At 36.7% G+C, this 14,437-nt stretch overlaps 2 protein-coding genes across 2 annotated transcripts in view; both read left to right on the top strand.

The window, feature by feature from the left end:
- LOC125206280 overlaps window positions 1-6,177 on the top strand; it is a 7,703-nt gene extending 1,526 nt beyond the window's left edge. The window contains exons 2-5 of the mRNA XM_048105556.1: window positions 3,911-3,996; window positions 4,388-4,436; window positions 5,062-5,160; window positions 5,946-6,177. Coding sequence (XP_047961513.1) covers window positions 3,911-3,996; window positions 4,388-4,436; window positions 5,062-5,160; window positions 5,946-6,083 — 372 coding nt within the window. The 3' untranslated portion in view covers window positions 6,084-6,177. The remainder of the gene's footprint in view (window positions 1-3,910; window positions 3,997-4,387; window positions 4,437-5,061; window positions 5,161-5,945) is intronic.
- Window positions 6,178-11,592: 5,415 nt separating this feature from the next.
- LOC125204928 (zeatin O-glucosyltransferase-like) lies at window positions 11,593-13,301 on the top strand. Its single transcript, XM_048103702.1, has 2 exons — window positions 11,593-12,425; window positions 12,674-13,301. The coding sequence occupies exons 1-2, from the start codon at window positions 11,628-11,630 to the stop codon at window positions 13,202-13,204; spliced, it is 1,329 nt and encodes a 442-aa protein (XP_047959659.1). The 5' UTR covers window positions 11,593-11,627; the 3' UTR covers window positions 13,205-13,301.
- Window positions 13,302-14,437: the final 1,136 nt, after the last annotated feature.

The raw sequence follows: 14,437 nt of genomic DNA, 5'->3' as shown, positions 1-14,437 counted from the left end.
GAGCAGTGATTGATCGGGATCACGTAGCCGCACATCGCCGCGGCTGTACGACGACTACTTTGCAGAGAACCCGCGGTTTCCCGCCAACATGTTCCGACGGCGTTTTAGAATGCGCAGGGAGTTGTTTATGCGCATCGTTGGCGCATTAGAGCGTCGATATCTATGTTTCCGCTTCAGGCACGACGCGGCTGGCAGACCCGGCCACACCCCTATTCAAAAGTGCACGGCGGCAATCGGGCAGCTTGGCCTACGGAGGCGCGCACATGTGGGATGAGTACCTCCACATCGGTGAGTCGTCAGCCACTGAAATGTCTGAAGGAGTTCTCGTGGGGGCGTGATCAAGCATTTACGGTGAGCGCACCTTCGAAGCCCTACTCCCGAAGATTGTCGGAATTTGATGCAGATGCACGGGGAGAAACATGGGTTCCCCGGGATGTTAGGCAGCATAGATTGTATGCATTGGGAGTGGAAGAACTGTCCGATCTGCCTCGAAGGGGGCCTACACGACCGGCTACAAGTCAAAGAACCCCACGATAATCCTCGAGGCCGTAGCTGATTACCGGCTGTGGATCTGGCATGCGTATTTTGGGGTAGCCGGGTCGAACAACGACCTCAACGTCCTGAACTCGTCTCCCCTCTTTAACGAGAAGTGTCAGGGCATTGATCCAGCCGTCTCTTTTGTGGCCAACGGCAACCGGCATGATATGGGCTACTACTTGGCGGATGGGATATACCCTCGGTGGCCGGTCTTTGTAAAGACGATCCGACAAACAAGTGATGAAAAGAAGGCCTACTTTGCGCAACGACAGGAGTCGGCGCGCAAGGACGTGGAGCGCGCATTTGGTGTGCTCCAGCCTCGATGGGCGGCAATTAAGGGTCCAACGCGTTTGTGGGATGTCGGATGCGTTTCCGAGATAATGTACGCTTGCATTATCCTCGCACAACATGATCGTCGAAGACGAAGGCGTACAACTGACTAGTTGGGTCAGTGACGATGAAGCCGGTCCAAGCCACGGAACGGCCACCCCTAGTGTACGACAAGGGGTACCTCTCGATGAAGCCGGCCGCCTCAAGGAATTTGCCAACATGCACCAAGTGGATGCTCATATTCAACTCCAAAAGGATATAATTGAAGAGTTGTGGGCACGGAGGATTGCACGGCGATAGTTTTTTTTCTTTATTATGCATGTAATTTTTTTTTTTATCTATGTAACTTTTTTAAATGCAATTAATGAATTTTCCCATATATGTGTCGTAAATTTAATTCCGTATTTTAAACTTAATTTTAATTCCGTAAATGTAGTATATTTTGAATTATTTTTATTGCGGCTGGCCTATGGGTGGCCTAAATCTGACGTGGCAAGTGGTTTTTTTAGTGTTGCCGACGTGGGCGGGGGAGAGAATGGCCTGGTCTATGGCCGGCCTATGTATCCGGCCTAAGCACCATTGCGGATGCTCTTACTCGCTCACATTTTATTATAAAACTAATACTCCATAAAAGTAGGACTCACATTCCACTAACTTTTTCAACTCACTTTTCATTACATTTCTTAAAACTCGTGCCCGATCAAAGTGGGTCGAATTATCCGGGACAGATGGAATAATATTTATGGTGAATGATCCACAAATTTTTATGTATGCAAATATTTTGAGATACTTCTATGTACTAATAAAAAATATTGACATGTTTTAAAATATTGTTCTTATTAAATAATTATTAATAAAGTATTTTATATAACTTCCGAGCACTTACACAGTATGTTGCTCGGATTCATTGCTTAAAATAATTGATATTTTATGTTCAAAATAAATTTGACTAATATTTATGGTGAATGATCCACAACTTTTTTTGTTTGCAAATTTTCCGAGATATTTATATGTACTAATAAAAAATATTGATATGTTTAAATTTATTATTGTTGATAAATGATTAAAAATTATATTTTTTTAAAACTTCCGAGCACTTTCATAGAAAATTGAAAATTTATTAAAATTTAAAAATTTATTTTTAATTGCGACCACTAGGTCTGTGCTCGGGATTTAAAAAAAAATACTCATACAATACAATTCATTTTATTTATATCGATTTGAGCAAGCACATATATATTTAAAACAGGACATATTGTTTAAAACTATCTAATGAAATTACTCAAACCTCCATTATATTTTTCTATCATTTTAGAATATTAATTAACTAAATTACTTTCATTTTATGAATGGCGAGCATCATGAATGTCTCGGCATATTGCGACCATTAATACCGTGCTCGGGATTTCCAAAAAAAATATACATTTTTCATTTTAATTATATAGATTTGAGAGAGCACATATATTTTCAAAATAATTTCATTAAAACTATCTAATGAAATTACTCATACCTTCATCATATTATTCTATCATTTTAGAATATTAATTAAACAAATTAATTTTATTTATGCAGACAAGCGAGCACCATCATATGTGCTCGGAATACTACGAGCACTAACACCGTGCTCAGGATTTTCAAAAAAAAAAAAAAAAAAACTCATGCAATACATTTTTCGTTTTACATATATCAATTTGAGAGAGCACATATACTTTCAAAATAAAACCATCATAAAAATCTTGTTTCAAACTATTTATTGAAGTTACTAAAACCTCGATTATATTATTCTGTCATTTAGAATATTGATTAAATAAATTACTTTTATTTACGCAGATAAGCGAGCACCATCATATATGCTCGGAAGATTAGCGACCACATCTAAATGTCTCAGCGATATGATAAAATGATGTGCTAAGTTGCAAGAATTGCGATCATGGACAACTCATGGAACTATGGCGTTCCAAAAGTGCTCGGGTTATACAAAGAAACATCACCAATATATGCAAGCACAAAATATGTGCTCGAAGAATAAAAAAAAATACTAAGTTAAATTATTCAACAGTAATAAAAAAAATTAGTTTGATACTTGCGCGCACCTTATTTGTGCGAATATTTGTGCATGTTCACCTATAAATACAAGCACTACAATTGTGCTCGGAGACAAGCGAGCACTCTAAATATGCTCAGGATCAAAAAACAAATACACAACACTTTTGTTCGGAATATTGCAAATCGTGGATATATATTTTTCAAACATAGCGAGCACATATAACGTGCTTGGAAAATCCCTACCACCACTAATGTGCTCGGCATAGAAAAGATGAACAATTTTCGGATTTTCAGAAATCTATTGCAAGATATTCATTTTATTTTTATTAATTACAGCGAGCACTTTAGATGTGCTTGGAATATTGCAAGCACGGAATCTTTACTCGGGATTTAAAAAAAAACTCAGTCAATATGTTCATTTTATTTATTTTTTATTGTAACGAGCAACTTTTACGTGCTTGGAATTGACCGAGCAGAGATCTTTTGCTCGGGATTTCAAAAAATTATACTCCCTTCGTCCCAGATAATTCGTCTCAGTTTTCCATTTCGGTCCGTCCCACATAATTTGTCCCACTTCACTTTTACCATTTTTGGAAGTGGACCCTATATTCCATTAACTCATTTCTATTCACATTTTATTATAGAACTAATATATAAAGCTAGGACTCACAATCCACTAACTTTTTCAACCCACTTTTTATTACAATTCTTAAAACTCTGTCCGGTCAAAGTGACCCGAATTATCTGGGACGGAGGGAGTAATACAAAGTCACAATTTGAGATTCACAACAGTCATTCACCATTTCAAAGAGGGCAAAATACCAGCTAATTTCAGCGCAACCATTTCTCTCAAAATTTCATTGCCTCTATAAAGACCAAACCTAAACCTCCCTTCTCTCTCTGACTCTTCATCCCACTCTGTTGTTAAACAGCTCTCCGCGGTGAGATTCGACTGATTTGGTGGCGTTTAGCCGTTTAGACATTACATTCGGTTTAGAATCTGCAAACGAGTGTCGCACTGTTCAGCACGTTTAAGCATTTGGAGAAGATCATCGAGCCGAGAAGATCATCGAGCCGAGAGCGGTGAGGTTATGGAATTGCTGTTTTTGATTTTTCAAAATTTGATTGGAATCGGTGAGGTATCATTGATTTCTATTATACTATCCGATTCTATTGAGGTTTGGATTGTGACTCTGGTTAAATAATCTGATTATTGAGGCATTATTGTGATTGAATTGTATATATCACGCGTTTACGTTTTAATAGGTTTAGGCATTTAACTTGAGACATGATTAATTGTTCAAAATCATAGCAAAGATCTCGTATCCTCTCTCACTCGCACTCTGATTCTTCATTTGTGATTTCAGAATTCGGCATGATATTCGGCTAAAATTTATTCATAATCTCTAATGACTATTTGCTTTACATTATCATTAGCTATTCTGAATTTCAGATCCGTTTGCTTTGCTTGAAGATTTGAAACGAGGGAATATTTGTGCTCTTCCACTCTGCCATTCATAAAGGTAAAGTTGTTGTTTGTTTACCTCTAAAAATCATGTTTGTGTTGTTGAATAGTATTATAATTGATAATGAGATTGACCAAAGAAACTTGGCACCGGCATAACTGAACCAGGTTCACATATTGTGTTGAACTTGTCCATGTATAATTTTTTACTTGAGTTTACTCACTTGCATTTGGCTGAATTGTTGCATTATGTTATCTTTTCTAATGCCTGGATAGTTAGCTGTTCAGTTCTCAGGTTTAATGCTACTGTAATGTGAGAAGATATATGAAATCTATACTGCCTCCAAGTATCACATCATCATTGTTAAGATTATGCTCTGTATTAGATAACTTTGTATCAAAAGGATTTTCAGTTTTAATGCACTGCCTCCAGCCTCATTAATTATTTAGTTTGTTTGATGTCTAAGCTTATTATTTACCACTTTGGTTATACTATGTGCCACCATATATTTATCTAATGGAAATTAAACTCACCATATATTATCTGCTCTCCGCTTAACTCACTATCAGACATCATAACTCGGTCATGCATTCTGTTATCTTTTGCTCTTTCTTTAAGTTAGAACCCTTGCCACAGAATGTAATAAATACATCTATTCATAAGCTGCTCCATTTTATTTCAGGTCGGTAAGCTGCTGCTTTTCCACCGCTCTCTGGCACTCTCCGTCACTCTCCTTATTCCGCCCCCGCTTTTCTCCACCGCCGATTTCTCAAGCTTCAAGGCAACCCTGGTCCCAGACATTTGAACAAGTTTTAGACTAGTTTGAGTCTTTGAGAAACTCTTTATTGTATGCGTATAATACTTAATGGAGTCATGTTAGGAGATTTCCATTTGCGGGATAGACTACAATCCTAAGGTTTCACAAATTGGAACCAGTTAATGCTCTGATTCTACAGTCAAAACACTGCTGGATGAGTACATAATATAACACAACCTAGGATGAAATAAAATGCCTGAGTTTGTCATAACTCATCAACATTTTAGAAACTAAGTTGAACTATAAATGAAGTTATTCCTCATTAGTTGAAGATAACTAGTTATCTCTTCCGTTTTTCTTAAGATCTATGTAGAATAGTAAATAAAACATGGGCATAATTAGATAATAAAATATAAAAATCAAGATAGTCATGCCTAGATGCCTTATATTTATAGAGCCTAATCCTATCAGAAAACTTTTAAGACTAAATACTTACCAAGATGGAGATTTCTTAACAGTATCTGGGAAGGAGAAACTCACAACCTCTAACGCAAAAAGAACTTGTTTAAGAGTAAAACATCTATTAGAACTGTCAAACCATTGTGCCCTGATCCCTCTTCCCTTACTTGTTCAGGTTTTGATGATAAGTTTGTGTCAAATATATGTTTCTCCAAGTTGGATGATGCATGGAGATAATAGGTGATTGTTGCCTTATCTATCTGCTTAGTATGTCTTCTTTGTTTGCATTCAATTCCAGCAAGAATATAAATCTTTTTCATATCTATGTTAATGTTTTGTCTATTGTGTAGATTTTACAACTGAGGTTAAGAGGCTCGAACTCGGCACCTCATACATTGATGTCTAAGCTCCTTGCCGCTAGGACAAAGGCTCTGGACGCAAACTCATACAACTTGCAGATTGGAGAAGTGCAAGCGGATTCAGATTAGCTTAACATAGGTGTAGATGGATTCGGATAAACAAATTGTAATGTTGTAGGAGGAATAGTATAATAAAACAATTGTAAAACTATTTAATTTAATGTTATTTGAATTTTGTTTTCTTTATTTATTAATTCAATAATTTTGTTTTTTTATTAATTTAAAAATTATAATAAAAAATAATATATTAAAAAAAAACAAACAAAAAAATAACTTGTTCCGAGCACTTATATGTGCTTGGAAAATGGAAACATTTCAGTATCAGCTCGAAAATTCCGAGCATATGCATGTACTTGCGAATTTCCGAGCATACGCAAAGTGCTCGGTAAAATGCAGAGCACAAACGGTTGCTCGGATGTCCGAGCACCTGAGTATGTGCTCGCCATGTTCCAAAATCTGAAAATCATGTAAGTGCTCGGAATATTACGAGCACCTGGTATGTGCTCTGCATTTTTCGAGCACAATCGGGTGCTCGGATGTCCGAGCACTCTAAGGTGCTCGTATAAAAATTCTGACGAAGCGAATGCCGAGCACTCTCGGTGCTAGGAATGTGCTCGGTATATCTCGATTTTCTAAGTATTTTGCCTTATATTTCCGAGCACTTGGTGCTCGAGAAAAAGCCTGTTTTTCTTGTATTGAGGTGATTATGCTTTTATAATAAACATACTTAGAGTACTGTAACATAAATTTCATCTCTGAATACATGCTTCCATCAAATTATACATCTATAGTAGAGAATAGTAATAAATAGTAGTATTCCCTCCATTCCTGAAAATTTGTCACTTATTTCTATTTTGGTCTGTTCCTAAAAATTTGACAACTTTCATTTTTATCATTTTAGTTAGTAGACTCCACATTTCCCTAACTCATTCCCACTCACATTCGATTACAAAATCAATATATAAAAGTAGACCCACGTACCACTAACTTTTTCAACCCACTTTCTATTACATTTCATAAAACTCGTGTCAGGTTAAATGGTGACGAATTATTAGGGACAGAGGAAGTAAGATACTTCTCTACTAAATTTCAATGAACAAAATTAAAAAAGTGAGTATAATAAAAAAAAAAAATAGAGATAATGCTTGTATTTAGATAATTTTGACAGCTCTTCGTAGTTGAATAAAATGCTTGACACTACATCTATTGCAATATATTAGAGTTCATCAATCACATAACAGTGAAATATTAAGTTGTTAATTTTACGAAAATGACAATCATATTGTAGTAGTAATAGATACGGGCAGCCGGGCACGACTTTTATAAAATTCAATTGCATTAGTCCAAGGTCTTCGATTCAACATTTCTTTTCCTGAAGATATAGCCAATAATAGTAGGAGTTCTATTCGGCCGACAGACACATTAAAACTTTTTATTCTATATTTCATAGGCACTTCTACAATATTCGCAATTTGAATATAGTTAAAATTTATATAGATATTATAAAAAAAATAACACAGGTTTAGATAATACTAGTCACATATACATCAAATTGTGGTCATTTGATTTATGGATCGGACTCCGGAAATTTCCATGTATAATTAAATCACATCCAATTAATATTTGAATTTTTTAAAAAAAAAAAAAAAGGTATTCATATATAATAAAAAAGTTCAATTGTCTGGACTCTGGACCCTAACACGTGGCATATCATAATGATATGATATGTCCCACTTTATACTTATGATCACTAGTGATTAAATATATGAATAATCTTATCTCTTGTTTAACGGTATTATTAAAAGCTAGATCTCTTATAGTATATGGCTCGTGTTTATAATGCTAAAATAGGACTATATCTCATGATTAATCATCACCTTCACTTTTATAACTAATTCACCTGAGATTAATTACAGTGTAGTTATCACATATTGTATCTCACTATTATACGACACACCATTCGTTCCGCGGTAGTGGAGGCATTTCTTTTTCACGTAATTTAAGAAAAAATTATGTTAAATTAGTTAGATAATGGAAGAATAAAGTAAGAAATGAAAAATGTAGAGAGGTAAGAGATAATAAAGTAAGAAAGAGTAAAGTAAGTGAGAAAAAATCTATTGACTTTTACTAAAAAGAAAAATTATTCCACTACTATGGAATGTACGAAAATGGCAAATGAAACGAAGGGAGTTTTATTTAACAAATCGAACACCACCATATAATGTACTCCCGCCGTCTCTCTGTAGTAGATGTATTTTTTTGTGGCACAAGATTTAAGAAAAATTATTTTGAATGAGTTCAGTAAAAGAAAAATAAAATAGAAAGAAAAAAGATAGAGAAATGAAGAGAGAATAAATGACTGAGGATAATCCAAAAGAAAATAGACTCAGCTATATAGGAGACAGAGGGAGTATTAGTACTTGACTAGTACTACTATTTCAAGGAATTTTTCTAAATGGATTAGGCCCAAATATTTTATAATTTCTGGATCCTTCCATTAGCGAGGCCTAGAAGTTTGTATGTACCGGTTTTTTTTATAAGTAAATAAACATAAATTTTAAAGTTACTAACTTCGTCCACAGAAAATAAATAAAGTTGTAAATACACGAGTTTTAATGCATAATTGATATAGTAAGAATAAATGCGGGAAAAGAAGGTAAAAATAGTGTTAATGGATTATGAGGTACACATTTAGAATGATGTGTATGATTTGTATTTGTTTAAAAGATTTCATATTTAAAATTGTTCTAATCTTAAAAATGGTAAAACTAGCCTATTATTTGCGTACGGAGGTAGTATATCAAAACATATGAAGTATTTAAATCTTATTATGAGATAAATATATTGGATGCAAATGTCTCGGAAAGGAAAATTATACTCGAATAGTCTTCTATGCACAGGCAATAGGAACAAATTATAGTTTAAGTGAGTTGGCCAAGATGTAGAGAACTTAATAATACCTGAGGTCAAAGGTCTCGGGTTTGAGTCATCCGTGACGCGATCTTTAAATTTATGTTCATTTAACAATAAAAAAATGAACGAATTATCATTTTTGAAAAAATTGGAAATTATTATTACGTAGTTTTTCAGTTCCTCCAACGTAGTATTTGTCAATTTGTAGTAGGAGTACATGGTATCCTGGGAACTTGATCGGGGATCTATCGACTATCGGGACTGTCGGGACTATAGGGATAGCAGGAAACTATTTGCTCTCTTTAAATCAGAGTACTCTCTACTCAATTAAAATAAGCATAAAATAACAAATAAAATAAGAGATTATGTTCTTGAATAATAAGCTTGACAGTTTTGTTTTTCGTTGAATAATAAGCTTGACAGTATATCTATGGCATTATATCAGAATTTAATCACATAACAGTGAAATCTTACTTGTTAATTTTAGGAAAATGACAATTATATATGTTGGAAGTAATACATACGGAGCACGACTTTCATAAAAATCAATTGAATTAGTCCAAGATCTTCGATAACATTTTCACCCTGCAGATGGCCAATAGTATTAGGAGTTCTATTCGGCTGACAGACACATTAAAACTTTTAAAATAGCAAATAAATCTAAGGCAAATCATATGGTTAATTAAATAATAACAAGAATAACAATAGCTACAGTGGCACACAAGAGCTGAATGTTAAACTTCTGTTATTGGATGAAGGGAAATTCATCGTTGTGACGTGCGTTAATTCAAGCAACATAAACAAAATGCATTATGATAGAATCTAAGATTAATTTTCGGGATACTAAAAATTTGTATATGACATAAATTTTGATTAAAACATAAATGATAATTGGTTAATTAGATAATAGAGAAGTTAACTGCTCTCTTTAAGAAAATATTTTCTTATCCACTACATAATTTCAACTATTTTTTCTTATTCTCTTGCTTTATCAACTACTCCCCCCGTCTCACAAAAGATATCACACTTTTCTTTTTAGTTTGTCCCATAAAATATGTCACACTTCTATTTTTAGAAAAAGTTTTCTATCACATTAATATAAAAATTATATTTTCTCTCTTCATCTAACACACAAAACAAAATCTGCTAAAATTATGTGTCATCCCATAAGTGTGATATCTTTTATAGGACAGAGGGAGTAGTACGTATTAAACATATGTTATCCTTAAATGATATTTCTACTAAATGGAGGGAGTAATAAAAGTAGAGAGACCTATTAAATTGAAAATATAGTAAAAAGATTCAAACGGTCGAACTAAAAAGCAAAAGTATATGGCCTGGTGAATCATGAATGTATTCCTAAACTAAGTAAGAGGATCATTTACTATACCGAAAGTTATTGTTTCTCTTTCTTCTTCTCTTCTTATTCAGAATTTGACAGCCGCTCCTTACCAAAACGATCAATTATTTCGTAAAAAAAACGAAGTCTCTCTTTCAGTACACCAATTTGCCCGCAGGGGCTTAACGCAGTTGGTTCCGGGGGAGCAGATATTGCTACAAGGAGCTGGGTTCGAATCTCACTACTGGCGTGTGGGAGCTTCCATCTCTCAGGCACAAGTGTGAGGCCTTGGGAGATGGGCTACTGTCAGGACAATGGGTTGAAGGCCTCCTCTCTAACAGGCTGTTGTGTACCCTGATTGAACCCCCTCACAAACTGTCGGGCCGGGGTGTGAAGGCGGCCAGGGTGTGAAGGCGGCCAGAGTGACCACATCACCTTTATTTGCTACAAGTACACCAAAAGAGGACAAAACGGTCTTTCCAATTTTGTCTCATACGACTGCATAGTTTCCAGAATTTAAATAAAGTAACGCAATTCTTATTCTACACATAGTATTCTATGACTCATATCCAACTACTCCATGAAGTAAGTACAAGATATCATCCTCGAAATTTAAGTATTATTCTGTGACTTCATCCGTCTATTAAATATTTCATTTCATTTTTATTATTTTTGATAAATGGATTTTACATTATAAAAGTAATAATAGTACTTTGTATAAAAGTAAGACCCACAATTCACTAATTTTTACTATTCATTTTTCTTTATAATATTCTCTCCCACTTTAGATGTCCCAATCACTTTTCTGCACTCATTGTATAAAAATGATAACATAAATAGCTACAGTGGAGAAATGGTAAAGTAAGAGAGAGAATAATGTAGAGAAGACTATTCTCAATATTATTCTTTCTCTTATTTTATCATTTCTTCACTTTAACTATTTATTACTCCCTTCGTCCCCTAAATTTTGGCACAGTTTACTATTTCGATCCGTTCCCCAAATTTTGACACACTTCACTTTTTACCATTTTTTGTAGTGGACCTCATATTCCACTAATCCATTCATACTCACATCTTATTATAAAACTAATACTTTAAAAGTAGGACCCACATTCCACCAACTTTTTCAAATCACTTTCCATTACACTTCTTAAAACCCGTGCCGGGTCAAACCGTGTCAAAATTTGGGAGACGGAGGGAGTATTACTTTTATAAAATGGGTGCAAAAAAGTGATTGGGACTCCTAAAGTAGGACGGAGAGTGAAATTTATGGGATCTATAAAGATGGGTTTTAATCAAGGATTGAGTACACACCAAAAACCATAATGGGAAGCTTACAAGAAGATGAAATATCAGTGATAATGGTGCCATTCCCTGCTCAAGGCCATCTCAACCAAATGCTGCAGCTCTCGTGCCTCATCTCCTCATATGGAATCCCGGTCCACTACGCCGGCTCACCCGTCTTCAACCGTCAGGCCAGACTCCGCGTCAACGCCCTAAACCCTACCGACGTCCAAAAAATCAATTTCCAAGATCTTTCCTTCTCCTCCTTCGCCTCCCCGGCCCCAGTCCCGGACCAATCTACGAAATTCCCGGAGCACCTTCAGCCGGCATGGGACGCCACGTTGAGCATGGTGGGGCCCCTGGGGGACTTGATGCGAAATCTGGCACTCAAGCATCGGAGGGTCGTTGTTATCCACGACCCCTTAATAGCCTCCGTGGTGAAGGATGTTGCAAACATTCCCAATGCCGAATCCTACGCCTTCAACTGCCTCTCCGCCTACTGTCAGATCAAACTCTTATTCGAAATGAAGGGGATATTTTGCCCCATCCAGCGGCTGCGGGAGCTGCCGCCGATATCTGACACCATCTCCGAAGAGATGTACTCTTTCATCGGATTGCAGGGTGAAGGGATGAGTTTGAGATCGGGAGATATTATAAACACGTCCAGATCCATTGAAGGCCAGTTTTTGGATATATTGGAAAGCAAGGAGGTCGCTGGAGACATGAAAAGCTGGGCGATCGGGCCGATGATACCGACAAATCCATCACTGAAACCTCGGCATCAAATCTTGGATTGGATGGATAAACAGCCCTCCAAGTCTGTTGTCTTCGTCTCCTTTGGCACCACCACGTCCCTCGCAAACGATGAAGTACAGGTCAGTAGCCATATTGTATTTGTATATACTACCTCCATCTAAAAAAAATACTACTAGCTATATTTTTCTATTTTGGATCGTCCACACAAAATAGTCTTGTTTGTCCACCAAAATTAGTACGTTACGTGTAGTCCTATTTCATACCACTGCTAAGACTATTTTTCGTGTTCTAAACAAATATGATTGCTACACTTTTTGAGTTTTGTATGCACTTGAGTACATATTTTGATAATGTGATACTAATGCAGGTGGTGGCGGAGGGGCTTGAGCGGAGCGAGCAGAAGTTCATATGGGTATTGAGAGAAGCCGATAAGACAAATGTGTTTGATGGAGAGGCGCGGAGGATTGAGCTGCCGGCTGGATTTGAGGAGAGGGTTAAAGAGAGAGGAGTTGTGGTGAGAGAGTGGGCCCCACAGCCAGAGATCTTGGCGCATCCCTCCACGGGTGGCTTCATGAGCCACTGTGGATGGAATTCGTGCAACGAGAGCATCAAGATGGGAGTTCCGATCGCCGCCTGGCCGATGCATTCAGATCAGCCCTTCAACGCCGTTCTCGTCACGGAGGTGCTCAGGGTTGGGCTGCCTGTTAGGAACTGGGGCGAGGTTGTGACAGCGGAGATGGTGGAGGATGCTGTGAGGAGGCTCATTGCGTCGGAGGAAGGTGACGAGATCAGGAAGAAGGCGGAGGAGATGGCCACCGTCGTCCGTGGGGCGACGGAGAAAGGCGGCGCGTCGCGGCTTGAGATGGATGCGTTTATTGCTCATATTACGCGACCGTGAGCTTTAATGAACTTGCAAGCTTTCTTGTTTGAATCGATTTTTTAATAATTGTCCTATTTGTTTTTTACTACTTTTGGTAAAGAACCTCATGTTTCCATTAACGTTTTCATTAACTTTATCGTACTTACATTTTATTATAAAATTAATATATAATGTAGACCTAATTATTTTATAAATTTTTTATATCCGCATTTCAATACATTTCTTAAAATCCAAGTTAAATCAAATTGAACCTCTTGTTGATGGACGAAGAGAGTACAATTTTTTCTAATTGGAATAAAGACAATAAAAATGAAGAATTGTGTCACTAAAATAGCATAAAACAACCTCATGACTAATTAATCAGGGAATTAATTATGTCACGACCACACTTTGCAAGTATAATAAAATTCGATAACTCGTAACTAGAGGTGGGAATTAAGAAGAGGAGATAGAAACGGGAGAAATTAGTGTAGATCAATCATAGACTTAAAAAGGATATCTAGACATTACCAAAAAAAAGGATATCTAGAAGCACATACTCAAATAGAATGTGTTCAATCATGAATATTTGAGTTAGATGTTCATACGGCAACTCATCAAACATCAGAGTCATAAGGGATACAGGCAGTTATCTAGGTTGTATCTAGTTTTTGATTGGTACGATAGCGCTGCAGCACGATAACCCGGTATAACCTCCATGACCCGGCTGAATTTAAGATAGCTACCTGCCAAATTGATATAAGCCTATCCAGGCTTTCGGCCCTGATATTCTGCTATGTGTTCGATCCAGATTGTGGTGTAGCACTTCATTGTCGAAAACACCCCTCTCCTTCCTCCTCTCTCCATCTCCGACTTAGCCATGGAGTCCGATCCTATGGAAGTAGAAAATCCTCCGTCGCCGTAAGCTTCCTAAATCAGTTTTGATCCGTATGTACCTCCAGCGCATATTCGCTGAAAATTTGTTCAATTGCAGGCAGGGACGGGGACAGCGTTGGCCAAGCCACCGCTGGAGCGGCTTGGCCGGTGCCGAACTCGTTACCCAGCCATGACTACCCGGTTCAGATGTCATGTCTATTATTTTGAGAAATTTAATATCCGTCAAAGACTTAATTATTTATGTGTTTTGAGAAGAGAGAGAATTAGTAAATTGTATCAGCAAAGAAGAAAGAAAAATAAATTGCCGATCGAAGTAGATTTCGCAAGGAGGATGATACGGCGGCGTGTTTATTAGGTTTAAGATCAATTGGCTTT

This window comes from Salvia hispanica, chromosome 2 (assembly GCF_023119035.1).
Source record: "Salvia hispanica cultivar TCC Black 2014 chromosome 2, UniMelb_Shisp_WGS_1.0, whole genome shotgun sequence".
Taxonomy (NCBI): domain Eukaryota; kingdom Viridiplantae; phylum Streptophyta; class Magnoliopsida; order Lamiales; family Lamiaceae; genus Salvia; species Salvia hispanica.
This window is presented reverse-complemented; position numbering and strand designations above follow the sequence as displayed.